Source organism: Hemitrygon akajei, chromosome 7 (genome assembly GCF_048418815.1).
Source record: "Hemitrygon akajei chromosome 7, sHemAka1.3, whole genome shotgun sequence".
NCBI lineage: Eukaryota > Metazoa > Chordata > Chondrichthyes > Myliobatiformes > Dasyatidae > Hemitrygon > Hemitrygon akajei.
This window is the reverse complement of record NC_133130.1, coordinates 113,751,913-113,775,571: the sequence shown is the minus strand read 5'-3', so window position 1 is coordinate 113,775,571 and position 23,659 is coordinate 113,751,913. Positions and strand designations below refer to the sequence as shown.

The 23,659-nt window shown below is 43.9% G+C and overlaps 2 protein-coding genes and 1 long non-coding RNA gene across 5 annotated transcripts in view; 2 read left to right on the top strand and 1 right to left on the bottom strand.

Annotated features, from left to right (window-relative positions):
* LOC140730822 (uncharacterized) overlaps positions 1 to 23,659 on the bottom strand; it is a 79,756-nt gene that overhangs the window by 41,722 nt on the left and 14,375 nt on the right. For 2 of the 3 annotated variants that reach the window (XR_012099685.1, XM_073051766.1), the window contains exon 2: positions 11,654 to 11,724. The exons of the other annotated variant lie outside the window; for it this stretch is intronic. The gene's annotated coding sequence lies outside the window, so the exon portion shown is untranslated. The remainder of the gene's footprint in view (positions 1 to 11,653; positions 11,725 to 23,659) is intronic. 3 annotated transcript variants of the gene reach the window in all.
* LOC140730833 (uncharacterized) lies at positions 309 to 12,645 on the top strand. Its single transcript, XR_012099688.1, has 2 exons — positions 309 to 356; positions 12,388 to 12,645. It is a non-coding gene; the product is annotated as an uncharacterized lncRNA (long non-coding RNA).
* On the top strand, positions 18,492 to 22,444 carry LOC140730819 (uncharacterized). The gene is made up of 2 exons (XM_073051763.1): positions 18,492 to 18,573; positions 19,292 to 22,444. Exon 2 carries the CDS (start codon positions 19,556 to 19,558, stop codon positions 21,578 to 21,580), a length of 2,025 nt encoding a protein of 674 aa, XP_072907864.1. The 5' UTR covers positions 18,492 to 18,573; positions 19,292 to 19,555; the 3' UTR covers positions 21,581 to 22,444.

The window sequence follows — 23,659 nt, the reverse complement described above, 5'->3', positions numbered from 1 at the left end:
AGTTCTTCCAGCACTTTGTTGCTGTTGCTGTTGCTGTTGCTCTGCATTTCCAGTATCTGCAGAATCTGCTACTTTATACCTACATTTTAAGTGTATTGGAATTTGACATTTTACATACGGAATGCCTGTTGATATTGAGCATATTGTTTGTGATAGTTTGCAACATCAAATCATTGACTATTTTTGAGGCACGTGGCGTGGAAACGGTAATTGCAGTCACATTTAATGGCACCTGGGCTACCCAGAAATCTGTGCGATTGGCTTTCTCTGCCTAGGCGACCAAATGCACATGCGCAATGGTATCAGATGATGCGCATGCGCTCAGCGGACAAAGTGCTCCAGGGGATCAGCGGCAGGTAGGATCGGGGCTCCGGGCGGTAGTTTCACCATCACCGGCGTCCGCAGCCCGACTGGGGGACAATTGCCGTGAACTCCGAACACACCGTAGTCCCGCACTCCGGGATAGTCCCGGTCTTTCCCGTCTCTCTCAGACCCACGATCCGTACCCGGGCCCGGGGAGATTTCGGTTGATGAGTGAAGGCGGAGGGAAACTATTCAGACTCTGCCGAGCTCCAGCTATCTAAAAACTCGGGAAAAAAATAACAGAATCCTCTATAACCTTTAGTTCTTGAGCGCATACACCGTGGTAGGACAATACCGGTCCATTCCATCCGTCTTTCAGCCCTGTGATCCGTACCCAGGAACCTGGGAGCTCTGCAGCCTTTCTGTTTTCTCAACACTATCTGCCCCCCTCACCAATCTTTGAATCATCTGCAAACTTGGCAACAAAGCTATCTATTCCATCATCTAAAACCATTGATATTTAGCGTAAAAAGAAACACCGACCGACCCATGCGGAACACTGTCACTGGCAGCCTCCCAGAAAAAGGTCCTTTTATTCCCACTAACTGCCTCCTACCAGTGCTCTAACCATGCAGTTTTGCTTGTAACTTGGTAAGCAGCCTTATGTGTGGTACCTTGTCAAAGGCCTTCTGCAAGTCCAAATATACAGTGCGTCCTCTTTATCTATCCTACTTTTAATCACCTCAAAGAATTCCAACAGGTTTGTCAGGCAAGATTTTCCCTGAAGGAAACCATGCTGACTTTGTCTTGTTTGGTGTCACCAAATACTCAATAACCTCACCCTTAACAATTGACTGCCCCATCTTCCCAACCACTGAGGTCAGGCTAACTGGTCTCTAATTTCCTTCCTGCTGCCTTCCTCCTTTCCTAAAGAATGGAGTGACATTTGCAATTTTCCAGTCCTCTGGCATCTTGTCAGAATCCAATGATTTTTGAAAGATCATTACCAATGCCTCACAATCTCTACCGCCACTTCTTTTAGAACGGTAGGGTGCAGTTCACCTGGTTCAGGTGACTTAGGTCTTTCAGCTTTTTGAGCACCATTTCTCTTGTAATGGTAACTGCACCCACTTCTCTTTCCTCACTCTTTTCAACATCTGGCCCACTGCTAGTTTCTTCCACAGTGAAGACGGATGCAAGATACTCATTTAGTCCATCTGCCGTCTCCTCGTCCCCCATTATTATTTCTCCAGCCTCATTTTCTAGCTCCCAATCTTCCCAATCACACTGTCAATTGTGATTACACACCCAATCAAAACTTCCCGATCTCTGTCTTCCCACTAATTTTTCCTTTGTTGTATGCTCTCTCTTTTGCTTTTACATTAGCTTTGACTTCCCTTGTCAACCACGGTTGTACTATTTTGCTATTTGAATATTTCTTTGTCCTGGGTAACAAGTGACCTGTACATTTCACATCACTAAAGTGCCTCACTCCAATGAGAAAGACTACTGCCTCCCCTTCATATTCATTGGCATTGCCATCGATGAGTTCACCACCGTCTATCACAGTAAGAGGAGTCAGAGTGATTAGAAAGTCTCTTGGAGCAGACATGTAATATTGTGTGCTCTTTGTAGGGCTGTGGGACATGACCAGAACTTGAAATAATACCAATGTTCCCTCTGCTTTTTTTAAAATCAGCTGCACAGTCTGTGCAGGAAATGTGTACATGGCCTGAAAACTGTGCAGCCCTTTAAATAAACATATGGAAGAAAATCCCAGCTGTGTGGCAACAAAGGCTTTCTGTGCCAGAGCATTTCAGTTACTGTACGGCCGCGCACCCACACAGCTTAGAGTAAACTGATTAATACCAGTGGAGAGAGTCAAACTGAGCCAAGTCACAGATTGAAGATGGGTAGAAGTGTCCCATTCTTGTACAGACAGGAAGACTGTCAGAGAATTTGATGGTCAGTCCCAATGCTTGATCTGTGCCCTGTTAGAAGACGACGACTTCTCCCAACCTGGGTTGAAACTTATTGTACAGTGTGATGTCAGAGCACACCATACAGACTAAAATTATCTCATCTGAAATGTTGTCCTTCACCCACTGATGTCTTTCGTAAATCTTTGAACAAGAAAAAGAAATTTTGAGCAGGAATCTCAAACATAACAGCACGTTAGTGTGCTATCTCTGTCCAGAAATAACCTTTGCAACACCAATATATCTGTTGTTGATCCCTGGAGATGAAGATGTATCTCATCCCAGCTGGAAACGTGCTTTGTGTCTGAAATGAAGTTTTCTGTTGTAACTCAGTGAAATCCACTGGAACTGGGTACTGAGAGCACACCAGCATTTGTTCATTAGAGAGAAGCTCTTCAACTGCTTTGATTGTGCGAGGGATTCACTATGTCTGACATCTGACTTGAGACATTGTCAGACAGTTGAGAGGGAACTGTGGGAAAGGATTCACTCACTCTCCCCACCTGCAGAAACACCAGCGAGTTCACACTGAGGAGAGGCCATTCACTTGCTCGGACTGTGGGAAGGGATTTACTCGGTCATCTGATCTTGTGACACGCTACATTCACACCACTCAGTTCACACTGGGGAGATGCTGTTCATCTGTTCTGGCTGTGGGAAGGGGTTCACTCAGTCAGTGAACCTACAGAGACACCAGCGAGTTCACACAGGAGAGGCCACTCTACTGTTCTTTGTGTAGGAGGGGATTCACGTGGTTATCCAGCCTACAGACACACAAATCAGTTCACACTGGAGAGAGTCCGTTCACCTGTTCTGTGTGTGGGCAGGGATTCACTTTGTCATTTCAACAGAGTTTCTGTTCCCCAAGAGCCTTTTTAAATCCATCCATTTTGTTCCCCTCTCGCTCTCCCTATGGTGATGGGTTCTAAACAGTCACCACTCTGTGGGTGAAGAGTTCTCCCTTGAATTTCTTGCATGGTTCTGCAGACTGAAGAAGACGACAAACTGACTGCAGTTATGCTTGAGATGTTCTTGACCAAGTAAGAATGACTTTGATAGTTAACCTCTGTATTCCCTGCTCATCTCAACTGTATGGGTAATTGTCACTACTTCTGTATCCGGTTGGTTATTATGAATTGTCCTATCTGTAATAATAGTTTGGTTATAATATAATTTGTAGGCTTCTGACTCTAAAGCTGGATTAGGTTTGTATTTATAATTAGGTACGGTGTCTTTTCTGAGTTTGTATTTTAAAGCAAGATTTTTATGAATGATTGCTGTGTAAATAATCAGATTGGGTGAAACTGCTGCAGGATGCTGTAATGTGTTGGATTGTTTCTGGTTTTTCTTGGCGTATTTGGCATTTATTTTGTATTTTCTTTTACTTCGTATTTTTGATATTTTTTGTGTTAACTACCTGGCCCTGTATTTCCACAAGGAACCCCTCTGTTTCTGAGAAAGGCTTCCAGCTTTGAGCCAAGCACTTGACGCTTCCTGGTTGATCTCTAGTCTGCTCAGATCGTGGGAACATCTTCCACGGAGAGTCATGCTCTTCCATTGGTTAACTTTTTCTTCTGTACTGATAATTTCTTCAAAGTTCTGATAACAAGGGTCACAATACCCAGTTGCACATAGAGAGAATCTGTATTTACTGACAAATACATTTTATTGGTTCAGCTAACAAGCATGTAAATTCATAAACGAAGTACCTGCGCGCACATCCACTGGGTTACCCTGACTCTCTTGAATAATCAAAGAATAGAAAAGGTAATAACTGGGTAAGGAGTCTAAGCTGGCCAGGCATTCCTTTTCAGTCTTGCCCCAATCACCACATGTCCGACATGAAGTTGCTCATAAATGTGTCAATAATGGCTATTCTTCAGAGTAGTCGCTGTCTTGCATTCAAAGCCTCTCATTTTTATGCACTTACCAGTTCAAATTTTGCTATCCAATCTCGTTGGCTTGAGAGAATCTTACTGGCTTGTGCCACCATATTGGCTCTGGACCAAGCCAGTATCCAGCTATTGCCCTTTTCCGCAAGTGACAAGTGGTAATTTATACCTCCTTGTTCTAATACAGTTACCAAACCAGTAACCAGCTTGAATCACTCAGGGCAGACACAGACCCCCCCCCCCCCGCCCCCACCAATTCAAAAACCTGCATGTTATATCATACTAAAGAATACCTCACCAATAATTTCTTATTTGTAAATTATCTCTAGTCCAGCAGATTACCTGGAGCATCACTGTGTCTATTTTAAAACATTTACTCAGCCATGTAAAACCAGTTCACAAAAGGGTGGCTACAGAGCAGCTTCACTCAATATTTCATTTGTCAAGTAAGCGTGTTTCTTAATTACTCTGTATATTCCATTGATGTATTATTTCCCTTGCCTCCTCCACAACTCGTGTGCAGTCTGCAGTCAAGTGGTGGAAACTCGGTAACAACATAGTCCCACAAATATTGGTCCATATCCCTGTGTTGGATGGTGAGGTTCTCCTTTGATAAACCACTTGACAACCACTTTTTGCCTACTGTTGGCAAAAGGCAGGTCATGCCTTACGAGCCTGACTGAATTTTTTGTGGATGTGACTAAACACATTGATGAAGGCAGAGCAGTAGATGTAGTGTATATGGATTTCAGCAAGGTATTTGATAAGGTACCCCATACAAGGCTTATTGAGAAAGTAAGGAGGCATGGGATCCAAGGGGACCTTGCTTTGTGGATCCAGAATTGGCTTGCCCACAGAAGGCAAAAAGTGGTTGTCGACGGGTCATACTCTGCATGGAGGTTGGTGACCAGTGGTGTGCCTCAGGGATCTATTCTGGGATTTCTCTTCGTGATTTTATAAATGACCTGGATGAAGAAGTGGAAGGATGTGTTAGTAAATTTGCTGATGAAAGGATGGGGGTGTTGTGGATAGTGTAGAGGACTGTCAGAGGTTACAGTGGGATATTGATAGGATGCAAAACTGGGCTGAGAAGTGGCAGATGGAGTTCAACCCAGTAAGTTTGAGGTGGTTCAGTTTGGTCGGTGAAATATGATGGCAGAATGTAGCATTAATGGTAAGACTCTTGGCAGTGTGGAGGATCAGAGGGATCTTGGGGTTGACTCTGTGATTAAGAAGGCATACAGTGCATTGGCCTTCATCAACCGTGGGATTGAGTTTAAGAGCCGAGAGGTAATGTTGCAGCTATCTAGGACCCTGGTCAGACCCCATTTGGAGTACTGTGCTCAATTCTGGTCGTCTCACTATAGAAAGGATGTGGAAACCATAGAAAGGGTGCAGAGGAGATTTACAAGGATGTTGCCTGGATTGGGGAGCATGCCTTGTGAGAATAGGTTGAGTGAACCCAGCCTGTTTTCTTTGGAGTGATGGAGGATGAGAAGTGACCTGATAGATGTGTATAAGATATTGATTGTGTGGATAGTCAGAAGCTTTTTCTCTGGGCTGAAATGGTTAACACGAGGGCACAGTATTAAGGTGCTTGGAAGTAGGTACAAAGGAGATGTCAGGGGTAAGTTTTTTATGCAGAGCGTGGTGAGTGTGTGGAATGGGCTGCCGGCGACGGTGGTGGAGGCAGATATAGTAGGGTCTTTTAAGGGGCTCTTGGATAGGTGCCTGGAGCTTAGAAAAATAGAAGGCTATGGGTAACCCTAGGAAATTTCTAAAGTAAGTACATGTTTGGCACAGCATTTTGGGCTGAATGGCCTATATTGTGCTGTAGGTTTTCTATGTTCTATGTAAATGTTTTGACTTACATAAACACACGTGCATGCACAAACACTCCAGCCACACAAAGTTAATGTTAATCAGCAATGTCTGGTTTTAATTAACTGGTGTCCACAGCTCCAGGAAGCTATTGTTCAGGGCTGCATTTTAAATTTAATCAGGTCAATTGCTGAACCTCTCACTTGTCTACTGAAAGGCAGCAAGCATCCAGATGACCCTGTGACTCTTAATGAAGAACAAATGGAAGGTTGGCAAAGTTTAAAGATGATACTAAGTACAACATTTGCATTTGGGATTTCTGATACGGATGGACCATTGACCCTTTGTGTCTATGAGAAGCATAGCCATGTGACAGCAGTTTAAATTCAAGATCATGGAAAGCAACAGCATCCTGTTGGGTATTACTGTGCCAGATTGGACTATGTAGCATTAGGATGGGGTTCATGTCTACAGGCATTGCAAGCAACCTACCTGGCAGTCATGAATGTTTCTAACATTGTGCTGAATCACACTTTAAGTGTTCAATGTCCACATTTAGTGCATAGTTTACTCACTATGAACAGGGTCTCTCAAGTGACAGCTGCTCAGTGCTGGTGGTGGAAGTGGTCCACTATTCTTGAGGCATCTAATATCATCATTCAATGAGCCAGTCCAGCAAATCCAGCTGCACTCTTGTCAGTGGACATGGAAGATTATGATGATCATGACTGTACAAGGACAATAACATGTCAAGAAGATGCAAATTACCATAAAGAAGTGCCTTTATTGAACCCAGAGCTGATTCTGCACACTGCTCATTCCTGAACCGTTGAGGAGGAATGTGAATGGTTGTGACAGAAAATTAAGTTATGACCTCAGCTAACATGGTTCCTAGTACCTTTGCACAATGGACAGAACTGAAAGCTTTGATTGAAGCCTGTAAGCCAGCAGAAGGAAAATAAGCTAACATGGATTGTCAATATGATTTCAGAGTTGTTCATAACTTTGGATATTTATGGAGACAAAGGGGATTTCTTTCAGCCATGGGAACTCCAATCAGGAATAATCATCCAGCATGAGAACTTATGGACCTCATACAACTACCATCAGAAGTTGCTGTACTGAAATGTAAGGGTCGCTCTATAATGATCACAATGGAAATCAGTGGAAACACCTTTGCAAACAAAACTGGAAAAAGAGCAGCAAGAGAAGGAATAAAGGAAATAAAAGAAAACCAGATAAATGAAACCGTGGAAACCAAGTTAAACACTATCACAAACACACACACACACACACAAGATATTCAAGAAATGGAAGATCAGTGCTCAAATGAAGGGAAGTTGCACTGGGTGGAAAATGGTGGGTTGATATATAACGATGGAGTATGGAGTTATGGCACTAGTGATAGACTCGTGGTCCTAAATGAACTGCTTCCTCATCTGGCACAGTAGATACACTGCTTGGGGCACATTGGAGTGCAAAAGATGGTCAACAGATTCTCCCAGTGGTGGTGGAATCCAAAGTTCAGGATGCAAGCTGGACAAATAGTTGTATGATGTGTCAGAAAACAAACCCTGGATCAACAGAAAAGATACCACAACTAGGGGTTCCTGCCCACTTGATTAGTTTTTCCACCTACAAGTGGACTACATTACTTTTACCAAAGTGCCAAGGATATTCAGATGTGTTAGATGAGTGGACAAATTTCAAGTTGGTTTGAAGCCATCCCAGCAAGAAAAGCCACTGCCACACACAGAGCCAAAACTCCGACAGAGGACTATATCCCGCGATGGGGATTGCCATGTCACGCTGACTCTGACCAAGCAACACATTTCACTGGAATTACATTGACTGATGATCATTGAATGGTCTTTTCATTGCTCACATCATCCAGAGTCATCAGGACAAACTGAGAGAATGAAGGGTATCAAACAGTGACTGGCTTCATATCACAAAGAAGGCATACCATGGCCTGCAGCTCTTCCTTTGGTACTATGCAGCATCACAGAAATCCCAAACGAGCAAACAAAATATAATTAGGGTGACCTGTGTCACTACCAGGAGCTCTCGATCTCAGAGAGACTAAAATGCACATTATAGCAGACAGTTTAATTTATTATTTTATAAAACTAACCCAACTTGTTTTCTCTGTTTCGCACCAGGTTTCTGCTGCTTGAACTGGCCCATCATTTTGTCAAGGTAACAACGGAGATGGTTGCCATGCATAAAATGGTTCTTCAAAAATGTGTGGCATTAGATCTTAGCAGTTCAGAGAGGAACATTTGCAGTAAGGAATGTTACACCTGTATACCAGACACCCCAAAGACACTGTTACTCATTGTTAAAATTCATCATATTCATTGCCATAATCTACATTTCTGTGTTTGTTTAAAAGCAATTATTATGAGAATAGCCCAAACTAGTATAAGTATTCCTGATATATCCAATCATGATTTAATACTATAAATGCTTTTAAGAGCACATAAATTCTTTGATATTATAGAATTGAAGTAGGTTTGAATTACTCTGTAACATAGATACTTTTAAATTTTCTGCTTCTGAATTTTCAGATGTGTTTCTAACAGTGAATCTTACAGAATCAGAATCAGGTTTATCATCACCAGCATGTGACGTGAAAGGGGGGGGGGGGGACTGCTGGAATCTTTTGTTTTTTAATACTTTTTATAAAATATTAGTTGAATTAATGCAAAACTAAAATAATTGTTTTTAACTGACATTTGCATTTTTAACAATTTTGTATCCTTAACAAATTTAGTGTTTTTCACTGTATCTGATGGTTTGTCTCCACTTACTGACAGAATGTGATATAGCAGTTACATACACCTTTTTGTTGTTTAATTGGCTGTGTTAACGCATGGCACGTATTATAATTGTGTAGTCTTTTGATAGTTTTTTTATCTAAGGAATTTCTTTCGCTTGAGTATAAAGGTGATAGATTTCTCAAATATGCCATCTTTTCATTGAATCTCTTTAACCTCAGCTTTGATTCTCTGCTCCTCACTTACCGGTAGTTTCAAATGCTCTTTATCTTTGTTTAAACTTTAAATTAAACAACAGTGAAAATCGAAGTGTCTCGCTCATTCCTGAAATTCTGAACTCAAGGATCACAAATAACAAGATTCGACAGGAGAAACAGCTAGCTTCTCTATTTTCAGTCGAGTGCACGGCAGAGTCAGTACGGAGTTGAGACACAAGATTTAAGATAGGACTGATTTATTTCTAACAGATCCACAATATTTAACTCCAGTTCAATTAAAGGCCAATGTGATCAGAACAAACCCCTCCCATGCCCAGTGACCAGGGATCAGTTCCAGGTGTGATGAACAGAAGAATCTGACACCAACAGTCACTCTTCAACTTGCAGCTGGATTCACCAAACATAATGGTTAAAAGTTCAACACAGAGTTAATTAAACTGTCCCTCCTGTGTGAACTCGGTGATTTGTCAGCAGGTGGGATGACTGAATAAACATCTTTGCTCACACAGGGCAGGTGTGAAGTCGCGAATATACCTTCAGTTGCGATGACTGACGAAATCTCTTCTCACAGACCGAGCGGGTGAATGGCCTCTCCCCAGTGTGAACTCTTTGATGTACCTTCAGTTGAGATGAAAAAGTGAATCCTTTCCCACAGTCTGAGCAGCTGAATGGTCTCTCCCCAGTGTGAACTCACTGATGTGTTTGTCGGTGGGATGACAGAGTGAATGTCTTGCCACAATCTGAGCAGGTAAGTGGCCTCTCTCCTGTGTGAATGTGCTGATGTACTTTCAGCTGAGATGAGACAGTGAACTCCTTCCCACAGTCTTAGCAAGTGTACGGTCTCTCCCCAGTGTGAACTCACTGATGTGACGGACGGTCAGATGACTGAGTGAATCCCTTCCCACAGTCTGAGCAGGTAAATGGATGCTTCCCGGTGTGAACTGCTTGGTGTGTCTGCAGGCTGTAAGACTGACTGGATCTCTTCCCACACACGGAACAGGTGAAAGGCCTGTCTCCTGTGTGAACTCGCCTGTGTTTCTGCAGGTCAGATGAGTAACTGTGCATGAAATTTTGTTACTCGCTAGATACTAAGGGGTTATAGAGTTTTTTCTTCACAGCAGTTGCTCTGTACTTGAACTGTGGAAGAAAATACGCAGAGCTGACACTGTATTGAGCAAGAAAGGGTTAATGATCTTCAGATGTAAAATCAACGTCTACTGTGACCAATGTACTCTGTGCTGCTGACAATGTGCCTTTCAGTCAGGCTGATTAAAATAACTATGTTTGTATTTGTTCTAAGGATCATTACATGTCTGATGTACTCTTTTGAGAAATTAACACTGAAGTAAATGCGTAACTGCTGAAGGACATATCCTGCAACTTTGCTACTCAGCAGAACGGCCATTGAAGTTCTTCCTTCTGATTTATGTGTTTTTCTCTCATATGCTTGGAATATAAATAAGAGTGTGACGCATTGTCAGACAGAGTCTCGGAACTCCGCTTTTAGGAGGGTGAGCTCTCCATGATGTCATGTTACAATAAAGACTTTCTAAAGCGATCTCCCTTTGTGTCCGAGTAATACCTTTTCCGCAACAGACTGAATCCCTTCACACATTCTGAGCAGGTGAATGGTCTCTCCCCAGTGTGGACTGACTGGTGTGCCTGTAGGATGGATGACTGAGTGAATCCCTTCCCACACTGAACAGATGAATGGCCTCTCTCCTGTGTGAACTCACTTATGTACCTTCAGTAGAGATGACCAAGTGAATCCTTTCCCACAATCAGAGCAGGTGAACGGCCTCTCCCCAGTGTGAACTGACTGGTGTGTTAATAGGTCAGATGACCGAATGAATCCCTTCCCACAGTCTGAGCAGGTGAATGGCCTCTCCCCAGTGTGCACTCGCTGATGTACCTGCAGTTGATGTGACTGAGTAAATCCTTTCCCACAGTCTGAGCAGATGAATGATATCTCCCCACTGTGAACTGATGGGATGAGTGAGTTAGTCACTTTGGACGGTCTGAGCAGGTGGAGGGTCTCTCCCTTGTGAGAATTTGCTCCCACACACAACATATGAACAGTCCCTCTCCCTTATGCACTCACTGGTGTGTCTATGGGACGGCTGATTGAGTGAATCTCTTCCCAGACATGGAGCAGGTGAATGGCTTGTCACTGTTGTGAAATCTTGTATATATCGTCAGCTTGGATGACAGAATGAATCTCTTCCTGCAGTCAGAACAGGTGAACCCTCTCCCTGTGGTGTGAACTTGCTGATGTATCTTCAGGCTGAATGACTGAGCAAATCCCCTCCCCCACACAGAACAGGTGAATGACCTCTCCCCAAGGTGAACTCACTGTTATGTCTGCGGGTCGGCTGAGTGAGTGAATGGCTTCCTACACTGAGAGCAATGAATGACATCTCCCTGCTCTCAATTCTCTGGCAATGTATCAAGCCAGAGGTCAGATGCAGTGAATCACTTGTACATCTAATGCTCTCTGTTGAACAAATGCTGGTGTGCTCTCAGCCCCTGGTTCCAGTGGATTTCACGGAGTTACAACAGGAAACTTCATTTCAGACACAAAGCATGTTTCCAGCTGGGATGAGATATTTCATCATCTACAAGGATCAACAATGAATATATTGATGCTACAAAGGAATTACCTGTGCAGTGGCAGAAAAACTGACTTGCTGTGTTTGAGGTTCCCATTCACAAATTCTTTGCTGTTTCTAACCTGTGAAAAGATTTACAAAAGACATCAATGGGTGAAGGTAGCATTTCAGATGAAATAACACTGGACAACAAAGATTTTGCTTCCTGAATACCTTTAGGTGTACCTTATGAATTTTGAGCTACTGATCATGAAAATCACCATGAAATTTCCCTATCATGCACCAGTTTTTGAAATCACTTATGTTTATTATTTCAATTCATAATTCAAGTCAATTAAAATGTTGCCTACAATGTAAGCTGGAAAGTTTCCTATCTTGTCCAGGCATGCTTGGACATGCTTAGGCAGCGTGGCTGCTGCATGGCAGGACAGGTTTTAGTAATAATTATTGGGTTCAGGACTGTAAGGATAGAATTTGCTATCACCAGGCACAAAAATTTCTATGAAGGATTTTGATATTTGAGACAGATGCTTCCCAGAATAACTGATGCCAAGATTAAGGAAGGCATTTTTGTTGGTCCACAGACCAAACAGGTCATTGAATACAGGCAATTTGAAGAATTTCTAGTGGGACCAGAGAAAATCACATGGAAGGCATTCAAGGAAGTTGTTGAAATTTTTCTCGGCATCTACAGAGCACCAAACTACATGCTTATATGCTTCAAGCATATGAAACCATGAAATGCAACATGTTATTAAAGTTTCATTTTCTGCATTCCCATTTAGATTTCTCTCCTGCAAATCTTGGTACTGTTAGTGATGAGCATGGTGAAAGGTTTCACCAGGACATTGCGGTCATGGAGAAAAGATACCAGGGCAACTGGAATCCATCAATGTTGGTGAATTATTGTTGGACACTTAAGCATGAAGCCTCAGACACTGAGTACAAATGAAAATCATTAACAAAATATTTTTAACTTAGTTGAACTATTGCAAAGCATCAGCACCATGATGCAATTAAACATTATATTCAATGAAAGTTAATTTGTTGTTTCTCCAAGTTCCTATGTGATACAAGTAGTCTGAAATTATATTTGTGTTCATCTTCAAGCAGTCTATCATCAACAAAAAAAATTCTGAGAAAGCAACACTTTTGAAAAAATTTGTTGTCCAGTGTAATCTTAGTCTCTATGACATCACACTGCTACAGCGAGGATCAGCACAAGTTGGAGGAACAATTCCTCATCTTCTGACTGCCCGGAGATCAGGTATCCTGAATGACCATCAAATTATCTGACTGTTACTCAGTTTGCATCCAATGAGCCATTTCTGATTGTCTTCAATCTGTGACTCGGCTCAGTTTGTCTCCCTCTCTCTCCCTTAGTGTTAAAGTCAAATCTGAATAAAACTCGGGAGATCAGCTTCTTATCATCACCACAGTTTATTGCGCACCCTCCTGCAGGAGTTTGAGACCCAGTTGTCGAAGTACTGCCACCCTCCGACAAGTGGAGTAACTCAGGTTACAAGGTATATTTATACATAGTAAGTCCCATGCATTACTGTTGCAAGATGTTATTAAAACTGGCATGCCCACCAAGTCTGTTGGTGCAAAACTTACTTAGATAAGAGGGTCCGCTACATCAAAGTTTAATTATAGATGGATGTACTGTCCAGTCCTTATCAGTTATTCTCTTTGCAAGGCCTTGACTTAATTACACACAGATGTTCATTCCTGACCTTATCGTTGAGTCTTCCTCCCCTCCCACTCAAACAAAGGTACAATGTATTTATTATTTATCAAATTCCCAATGCTTCTCTGCAAATTAAAAGGGAACCAGCAAAAGCCTGTTGTTTTTTTCTAACTGCTGAAGACAAGAGTTCACTTCAATTCAAAAATTCCTGTTCAGTCCCAATTATTCTTTTAGCCAGAGGTCACACAAGTTCAAAATGATTTTCTTATATCCTCAATTCCTCATTAGTATTATTTCAGGTTCTTGTCATTTCCCACAGCATTACAAAGACCACAGGATACTACATGGCTGATCCGGGAGATTTTCTAATTACTCTGAACCCTCCCCCCAGGAGATTGACGGGGGTGAATTGATCCTCCAATGACAATTACCCAATACGCGCATACGCGATTTTCGGGAACGCTCTGCGACTTTTACGCATGCGCATCGATCACTTTGCCTCAGTAAGCAGGGTGTTATTGAGTCTCTTGTCTAGGGGTGGCCAAACTTACTTAATGTAAGAGCCACATACGATTAACTTCAGATGTCTGAGAGCCGCAAGACATGAACAAAGTTTACGCACACGTTTTTATTGTTACATACACATTTTGTTCCAAACATTTTATATAAATGTTAAATACATATACAGTACGCAATAATATTTATTCATGCATGTACTTTTTTAAACTGTTAATTTGTATTAGATTCAGTAATCATAATTTACATATTTTTATGACATAAACAGACAATGCTACAATTATCAGGCTATTAAAGCTGCTATTTACTGCCAGTAGAGATTCTTGTGGATCTCTATCTTGGCTGTGAGTTGTTGAAAACCTGGCTGATAGGTTGTCAAGGCTGTACGAATTAGCTCCGTCAGGTGTTGATTTGTAAGGATTGCACAATGCTTTGACTTGACAAACTTCAATACAGAGTACAATGATTCACAGCAGTATGTTGTGCTGAAAATTGAGATGAGTCCCACACTAGTTTTCTTCAGTTTAGGATATTTTATTTTTGAAACTTGTTTCCAGAACTCAATTGTAGACTGGGATTTATGGATCATCTTTAGACCCAGGTCCTCCCGTAATTCCGTTTCCACAGCAGATGATTCTGTAACCAGAGGTTCAAGAATTGGACATCCATCATTGACCACATCAACCATGAATGGATTTACAAGAAAGGCGAAGCAGGGCTTCAACTTCTGCAGGTCATCAAACCTGGCTAGGAAATTATCAAGCAGTCCTTGTAATTTATCTTTGTATTCTTCCAGTTTGTGGTTTTATATTTCAATATCAGGGAACGCATTTACTCTCCTACTGAGATTGGGAAAGTGATTGAAGTTACTTGACAATATGTCTCTTTGAAAAATTCTTATTTTATTCTGAAAGCTGAAAATTGTCTGAGTAAGATGAGAAACAATCTTATACTTCCCCTGGAGTGTCATAATGGGGGGCGTTGGGAATGGACCCAAATGCAAGACACAGACATGTACTAGGAAAAGGATGGGACAAAACTAGGGGACGGGACAGGTCGCAGACCAGGCTAGGGAAGCAGGACCAGGATGAGGGACTGGGAACAAGGAGCCTGGGCATGGACTCCGAGCCCGAGACTGGACAAGGACCCAGAACCTGGGTCTTCACTCAGGCTCAGACCCCAAACCAGGCGAAGACATGACGAGGCCTGGGGTCTTGGAGCTTGAGGCCTGAGGCTTGTGGTGCTGGGGTCTTGAGGCCCGAGTCTTGGGGCCTGAGGCCAGGGTCTTGGGGCCTGAGGCCAGGGTCTTGGGACCCGAGGCCGGGGTCTTGGGGTCTCGAGGCCCGAGGCCGGGGTCTTGAGGCTTGCATAACTCAGAGGCTGGAAGCTTGGAGACAGACCAGGAACTGTACATCAACATAGAGCCACGACTTCTCCGACAACCCGGGACTCATCTTTAACAAGGCACTAACATGAGACTGGACAGTACATAGACATAGAGCCGGGGCTTATCCTTCGACAAGCCAAGGCTCAACTTTCACTCCACACCAAAGTGGGGCAGGACCATCCGTTGGGTAACAGCAGAATGGCCTGACTTACCCACGGAGGCGAGGACAAGACAAGACAGATTCCCCCCGCAGGGCAACGGCAGAACAGCCTGACTTACCCCACGGGGCGAGGACAGGAAGAGACAAACACCGAAGAACGACAGACAGTTCGATCTCTGTATCGGGGGTACTCTGAGTCGCAGTTACGGCTAGCAACCTTGACTAGCTACAGAAACAACCGGATACCTACCTAGCTCAGAGTGGCTGACGGCCACCCAGCTGGACCGGGAAACGGCCGAATCTGTACCGCAATGACAGCTCTGACTACTGACAGCAAGGCTCCAAGAAGCAATGGCTCTCCATCCCAGCCTAAAGATGGCAAATGGCCATTCTAGCCTTCCACCAGCCGTTTGCTCCCAGGGAAGCTCGACAAGATGAGACCCCACCACACTCAATCCCAGGGCCACTTATATTCGCAGTCCCCAGATGAGCATCAGGTGCTTATGGTTAAGTCCAACCGAAACAAGGGACAGCTGGAGGATCCAGAGTCTGGAGTCCGCGGACCGGACCGTAAACCGGAATGTGGACTGTAGACCGGACCCTGACATGGAGTGCCAAGTTGAGAGTTTGTAGATGATTGATTATATCAGTAAGGAACATCAGATCTTGCATCCATTCATCATTTTCCAGTTGAGGATAGGATCTTTTTAAGAAAAGTAATAATAGGCTCCAACAGATCCACAAACCTACTCAAGACATTGCTGCTTGACAGCCACCTGACAATGCAGTAGAAAGAGACATCACTGGGTTTATCTTCAAGCTCCAGTTCTTCAATAATATTTTTGAACTGGCGGTGGGTCTTCCCAGTTAAGGGTATGAAATTGACAATTTCAAGGACTGATTTCATAACATCTTCATACTTGAAGTATCTGGCTGCTAGGTGTTCACGATGAATAATGCAATGAACAGGGAGAAACTCTGGAAAGCTGGGATCACTTTTCATAAGTGCAATTAATCCTGCATTCTCCCCACCACTGCAGGTGCTCCATCTGTTGCAACACTGCCAAGTTTATTCAGTGGAACATCAGCATTTGTTAAGGCTCTGTCAAGCGCATTTTTAATGTCAACACCACGAGTTGTTTCTTTTAATGCCACCAAGTCCGACATCTCTTCTTTCACAGTTACATCAGAGGAAACATAACGAATAAATACCGCCAGTTGTGGGTTGTCTTGTATGTCTGTAGATTCATTAAGAACTAAGCTGAATGCAAGGGAATTCTTTACATCATTTTGCAAGTTGCCTGCAACATCAGCACTGATCTGGGAGATACGCCTCTCTGTAGTGTGGCGTGAAACTGGTGTTTGTGCTATTAGTCGCTGAAGTTTTGTGTTATTTAGATCTAACACTGCAACATCTTCAGCTATATTCTTCTTAACAAATTCGCCATCAGAATATGGGCGTTTAGCACAAGCAGTATTCCACGACATAACGAAACTAGCTTCAGTCATTGTATTGGCTTCCTTACTGAACATTGTCAACAGTGTCTGCTGGCTATTTAGAGATGATTTTAACAGTTAATTTGTTTTTCCATAATTCGGATTTACGTGGATAATCAGCTGAAAAGTGTTTGTGACTTGTTTCATAGTAGCGTTTCAAATCACTGGCTTTGTAATGACTGAGTGACATATTGCAGATAAGACACAAAGGTTTACCTCCTTTAACGGTGAATGCAAAATCTTCCTCCCACTGTGGCTTAAAATGTCTGTTTTCATCTTCATATTTTCATTTCTTACAATTTAATGACGCCATCTTCCTTCACAAAATTTTCACAGACCTTGTAAACAAAACTTGTATCTACAGTGTACCAACTAGGTCTGCACAATTCAGCATCCTGTGTTACACTGCGTTAGTGTACATGACGTGAGTGAGGTCGGACCTAGACTCACTAACACCTTGAGCGCCAAAGCACGTAGTAGATCTACGTCTGTGCTACTTTTGCCTTCAGCGCCCAATGACGTAGAAATACGCCAGGTATTTTGAAACTGACTACACATCTATTGTTGGGAGAATTTCAGATGGAGATGAGAAGGCGTACAGGAGAGAGATACACCACTTAGTTGAGTGGTGTCACAGCAACAACCTTGCACTCAATGCCAACAAGACCACAGAGCTGACAGTGGACTTCAGAAAGGGTAGGATGAGGGAACACAAACCAATCCTCAAAAAGGGATCAGAAGTGGAGAGAGTGAGCAACTTCAAGGTCCTGGGTGTCAACATCTGTGAGGATGTAACCTGGTCCCAACATATCGATGCAGTTATAAAGAAGGTGAAACAGTGGCTATAGTTCATTAGGAGTTTGAGGAGATTCAGCTTGTCACCTAAAACACTCAAAAACTTCTACAGAGCATTCTGACTGGCTGTATCACCAACTGGTATGAGGGGTCCTAGTGCACAGGATTGAAGTAAGCTGCAGAGAGATGTAAAATTGGTCAGCTCTATCATGGAGACTAGCCTCTGTAGTATCCAAGACATCTTCAGGAAGAGGTGCCTCAGGAAGGCGGTGTCCATCATTAAGGATCCCCACCACCCAGGACACGGCCTCTTCACACTGTTACCATCGGGAAGGAGGTACAGAAGCCTGAAGGCACACACTGAATTGAAGGCAATTCAGGAACAGCTTCTTCCCCTCTGCCATCTGATTTCTGAATGGATATTGAACTCATGAACACTACCTCATCATTTGCTCTACTTATTTATATATATAAAATGGGTTTGTTTTGGTCCATATTTATTTATCATGTATTTCATTGCACGGCATATGCCGGTGATATTAAATTTGATTTTAGTTGATGAGACTGAGGTTTGGACATACGGATTTGCACTCCACTTTGGCACTTGCTGCTGAGCATGGGAACGGGTGGTGTGACTTTTTGTAAGTCCCTGAGTCAGTGGAAAATATGATCATGGTGTGGTGTACCGCAGATATTCGTTGAATTGTGGGAAACTGTTTAGAGGGAGATCTGGGGTGCCTGGCAGGATATTCTGGCACCTGAGGCATGGGTCGTGTCAGTCCCTGGTGAATTTTTCATTCGAAGCGGGTTTGGGAGTTCGGATCTGATCCCTGTCACGCTCCCTTCATACTCCGGTACAGTAGGTGGCAGTAATGCTTCTTCCTGAGCGCTGCAAGCCGCCATCAGCACAAAAGAAGAAAGAGGAGGTAAGATCGGGGCTCTGGGCAGGAGTTTCAGCAGCACAGGCGCCCGCATCGCGGCTGAAGGAGAATTGTTGCGAGCTCTGCACACACTGTGTCCCCCTTCAGCCGGGACAGTCCCGGTCCTTCCCGCCCCCCCGTCTCTCTCTCAACCCCACGATCCGTACCCGAGTCCAAGTGAAGATTTCTTTTGATTAGCGACGGTGCCGACGCCATTTTACGGCGCATGCGCATGTTTGGGACCGTGACGAATAGACAGCTATCTCGTTCGTGGGGATTTCTGGGTACAGGGGGAGCCATGGGCGTCCTTCCAGTGCTTCACGGCCTGTTCGTGGGAAGCGCAGGCGGAGGGAATGGGAGTGAGTGGATTAGGACCTCGAAACAAAAACGTAGTTCTCTGATGAAGATTGAACCTTCCGGTCACTGTAAATGTCAATTAGTGCTGCATGGAGAAAAGAACAAAGTCTGTCCATGGGCTTTAATTCTTGAGAAAATTACCTTTGTTTTGCCTCCTCTTGTTCTGGGCCATTGTACCCGTGAGAAGGTGTTTTGTATAATTATCTCGGGGTACATAATGATATCAAACACCTTTGTCCTGGTTTTAGGCTTATACTCGCTGGAATTTAGAAGATTGTGATATCAGAGCTCACCATACAGACTGAAATGTATTTCATCTGAAGTGTCATCCTTCACCCATTGATGTCTTGTGTAAATCTTTTTACAGGTTAGAAACAGCAAAGAATGCGTGTAGGAGAATCTCAAACACAACAACAAGGGATTCTCTCATTCAGCCGACCTGCTGAGACCCCAGTGGAGAGAGAGGTCATTCATCTGCTCTGTGTGTAGGAAGAAATTCACTCACTGAGCCAAACTGCAGACTCACCAGTGAGTTCAGAAGGGAGAGAGGCTGTTTACCTGCTCAGACTGTGGGAAGGGATTTTCTTATTCATCTCATCTGAAGGCACATCAGAGAGTTCACACCGGGGAGATGCCATTCACCTGCTCAGACTGTGGGAAGGAATTCTCTCAGTCATCACAGCTGAAGGTACATCAGCGAGTTCACACTGGGGAGAGGCCGTTCACCTGCACAGACTGTGGGAAGAGTTTCTCTCAGTCATCTCATCTGAAGGTACATCAGAGAGTTCACACTGGGGAGAGGCTGTTTACCTGCACAGACTGTGGGAAGAGTTTCTCTCAGTCATCTCATCTGAAGGCACATCAGAGAGTTCACACTGGGGAGAGGCTGTTTACCTGCTCAGACTGTGGGAAGGGATTTCCTTATTCATCTCATCTGAAGGCACATCAGAGAGTTCACACTGGGGAGAGGCCGTTCACCTGCACAGACTGTGGGAAGAGTTTCTCTCAGTCATCTCATCTGAAGGCACATCAGCGAGTTCACACTGGGGAGAGGCCGTTCACCTGCACAGATTGTGGGAAGGGATTCACTCTGTCATCCTTCCTTCTGGCACACCAGTCAGTTCACACTGGGGAGATGCCGTTCATTTGCTCAGACTGTGGGAAGGGATTCGCTCGATCATCTCAACTGAAGGTCCATCAGCGAGTTCACACTGGAGAGAGGCCATTCGCCTGCTCAGACTGTGGGAAGGGATTCACTCAGTTATGGAACCTACAGGCACACCAATTAGTTCACACTGGAGAGAGGCCATTCACCTGCTCAGACTGTGGGAAGGGATTCACTCGGTCATCTCAACTGAAAGCGCACCAGCGAGTTCACACAGGAGAGAGGTTGTTTACCTGCTCAGACTGTGGGAAGGGATTTCCTTATTCATCTCAACTGAAGGCACATCAGAGAGTTCACACCGGGGAGATGCCGTTCACCTGCTCAGACTGTGGGAAGGAATTCTCACGATCATCACAGCTGAAGGTACACCAGCGAGTTCACACTGGGGAGAGGCCGTTCACCTGCTCAGACTGTGGGAAGAGTTTCTCTCAGTCATCTCATCTGAAGGCACATCAGAGAGTTCACACTGGGAAGAGGCTGTTTACCTGCTCATACTGTGGGAAGAGTTTCTCTCAGTCATCTCAACTGAAGGCACATCAGAGAGTTCACACTGGGGAGAGGCTGTTTACCTGCTCAGACTGTGGGAAGGGATTTCCTTATTCATCTCATCTGAAGGTACATCAGCAAGTTCACACAGGAGAGAGGCTGTTTACCTGCTCAGACTGTGGGAAGGGATTTCTTTATTCATCTCATCTGAAGGTACATCAGCGAGTTCACACTGGGGAGAGGCCATTCACCTGCTCATACTGTGGGAAGAGTTTCTCTCAGTCATCTCATCTGAAGGCACATCAGCGAGTTCACACTGGGGAGAGGCCGTTCACCTGCACAGACTGTGGGAAGGGATTCACTCTGTCATCCTACCTTCTGTCACACCAGTCGGTTCACACTGGGGAGAGACCGTTCATCTGCACAGACTGTGGGAAGGGATTCGCTCGGTCATGTCAACTGAAGGTCCATCAGCAAGTCCACACTGGGGAGAAGCCATACATCTGCTCTGAATGTGGGAAGGGATTCTCTCGGTCATTTCAACTGAAGGCGCATCAGCGAATTCACACAGGGGAGATGCCTTTCAACTGCACAGACTGTGGGAAGGGATTCACTCGGTCATCCTACCTTCTGTCACACCAGTCAGTTCACACTGGGAAGAGACCGTTCATCTGCACAGACTGTGGGAAGGGATTCACTCGATCATTCCACCTTGTGACGCACTACCGCGTTCACACTGGAGAGAGGCCGTTCACCTGCTCAGACTGTGGGAAGGGATTTCCTCAGTCATTTCAACTGAAGGTACATCAGCGAGTTCACACTGGGGAGAGGCCGTTCACCTGCACAGACTGTGGGAAGGGATTCACTCGGTCATCCCACCTTGTGACGCACTACCGAGTTCACACTGGGGAGAGGCCGTTCATCTGCTCTGAATGTGGGAAGGGATTCACTCAATCATCCCACCTTGAGGCACACTACCGGGTTCACACTGGGAAAAAGGTTTAAATAAGCTGCTTCCTGGATGTTTAACCATCACAGCTGTTGAATCAAGTTCAAAAGTGACTGTTGGTGTTGAACTCTGCAATTATTACTGCTGCTCATCACACCCAGTTCTGCACCCTGGTCACTGGGCATGGGAAGAGTTTCTTCTGCTGATGTTCACCTTTAATGGGACTGGAGTCTTAATATTCTGGATCTGTGACTAATAAATCTACTTTAAACTTTGTCTCAGGTGCTTAGTGAATCTCAACACACTCAGTGTACAGTAGAGAGTCAACTCAGCCCAGCTGGTCCCTGCCAGAGTTTCTGTTCCATGACAGTCCTTTTAAATTTGTTTCTGTTCACTTCTCGCTCTCCCTGTGGTGAACAGTCACCACTCTCTGAGTGAAGAGGTTTCCCTTGAATTCCCTGCATGACTTTCTGCAGACTGACGAAGGAGATGAGCTGACTGCTGTTACATCTGACATGTTCTTCATCCCTCAAATCTCTGCGTTGAGGTAGAATGACATTGGTAGTTAGCTCTCTAGTTTAGTAATCAATCATCTGCTTGTATTTTAAGTTGTCTTTATATGCATAACAATTTAATATGCCTCTGGTGGCTGTACAAAGTATAATTATGAAAGTTTCTTTGTACTTTATCAAGTGAGCAAGTGTTTTCTCATTGGTTGATTTTTACTGAGTATTGCCTAAGAGTTTTCTAATTGGATTATTACTATCTATAGATTTGAATGGAATTTCTTTTATCTTTGGAGTTAGCAGTTTTATGTTTGGTGTTATCTTTACTTTCTCTCTGTTCTTTACGTATTAGACCCCTATCTCAGTTCTGTTCCTGTTCTACCAACTTTGAATAAAACAATCATGAAGGAACAAGTTTTATGCCTTGTTTCTGACTTATAAAAGAACCTCAGATTTAAACACCAAAATCCAGCAGGTATTTGAGACTGGGAACACAGTACTCTAGCATATTCAATGCTCAGCAGAAGGGAGGAGGAGGAAGAGGATGGTTTTGTTCTTCATATGGGTGGATATCGATGTAAGGACAGTGATAGGAAATGAAGCTGTGTGGAAATAATGATCAGCAGGGGGAAAAGCACGTGGGTAGGAATGGTCTCCAGTACCCCAGGTGTCTCAATAGCACCAAGCACAAATGGGAAATAATCAGGGAGGTAAGAAGGGAATTATGATTGTTATTGGTGATTTTAATCTGTAGGTTGATAAAACTAATCAAACTGGCAATGTAGAGTGGAAGAGGAACTGTGGAGTGGTCAGGGACTGTTTTGTACAGCAGTACGTTACAGAACCAGCCCAGGAACAGGCTGTTTCACATGTGCTTCTGTGTAATGAGGTGGTATTAATAAGAGATCTTGTGGCAAATGATCTTCAAAGAAGAAGTGAACACAACATGGGAGAATTCCAGGCACAGTTGGAGGGTGAACACTCGGACCCAGAACCAGTGACCTCAACCTACATAAGGGCAATTACACAGGTGTGAGGGTGGAGTTGTCTGGGGTGGATGGGGTAAGTAGGTTCAGGGACAGGTCAGTGGACGGGTAGTGGCAGATGTTCAAACAGCTGGTTCATAACACTCAGCAGACATTGATCTCAATTGGACAGAGGGATCCAGTAGAAACATGAACCAACCATGGTCATCCAAGATCATCAAGGTAAATATAGAATCAAAGAGCATAGAAAGAGGTGAGGCCAGAGGACTGAGAACATTTCAGGAACCAGTAGAAAAAGAATAAAACTACCAAGGAAAAGACGGATAAGTGAGCACCTTGCATAATGTAAACATTAAGTCAGAGCCTCATTTCAGACTCCCATGTCTTCCTTTGAATATTTTGAAGTTACAAAACATAACAAATGGGACCCCCGTACTGCAAGAGGAGTTGATGGAAAAGAGCTTGTCAGAGGGGTTCGGGAAAATTTTCTCAATCAGTGCGTAGAATTTCCAACTCGAGAGAGAGTGATAATAGATGTCCCACTAGGGAGTGAGCCAGGGCAGATGACAGAGGCTTGTGTAGCAGATCAGTTTGCAGCTAGTGATCATTAGTTTCAAGGTAATGAAGGAAAAGGTTTGGGCTG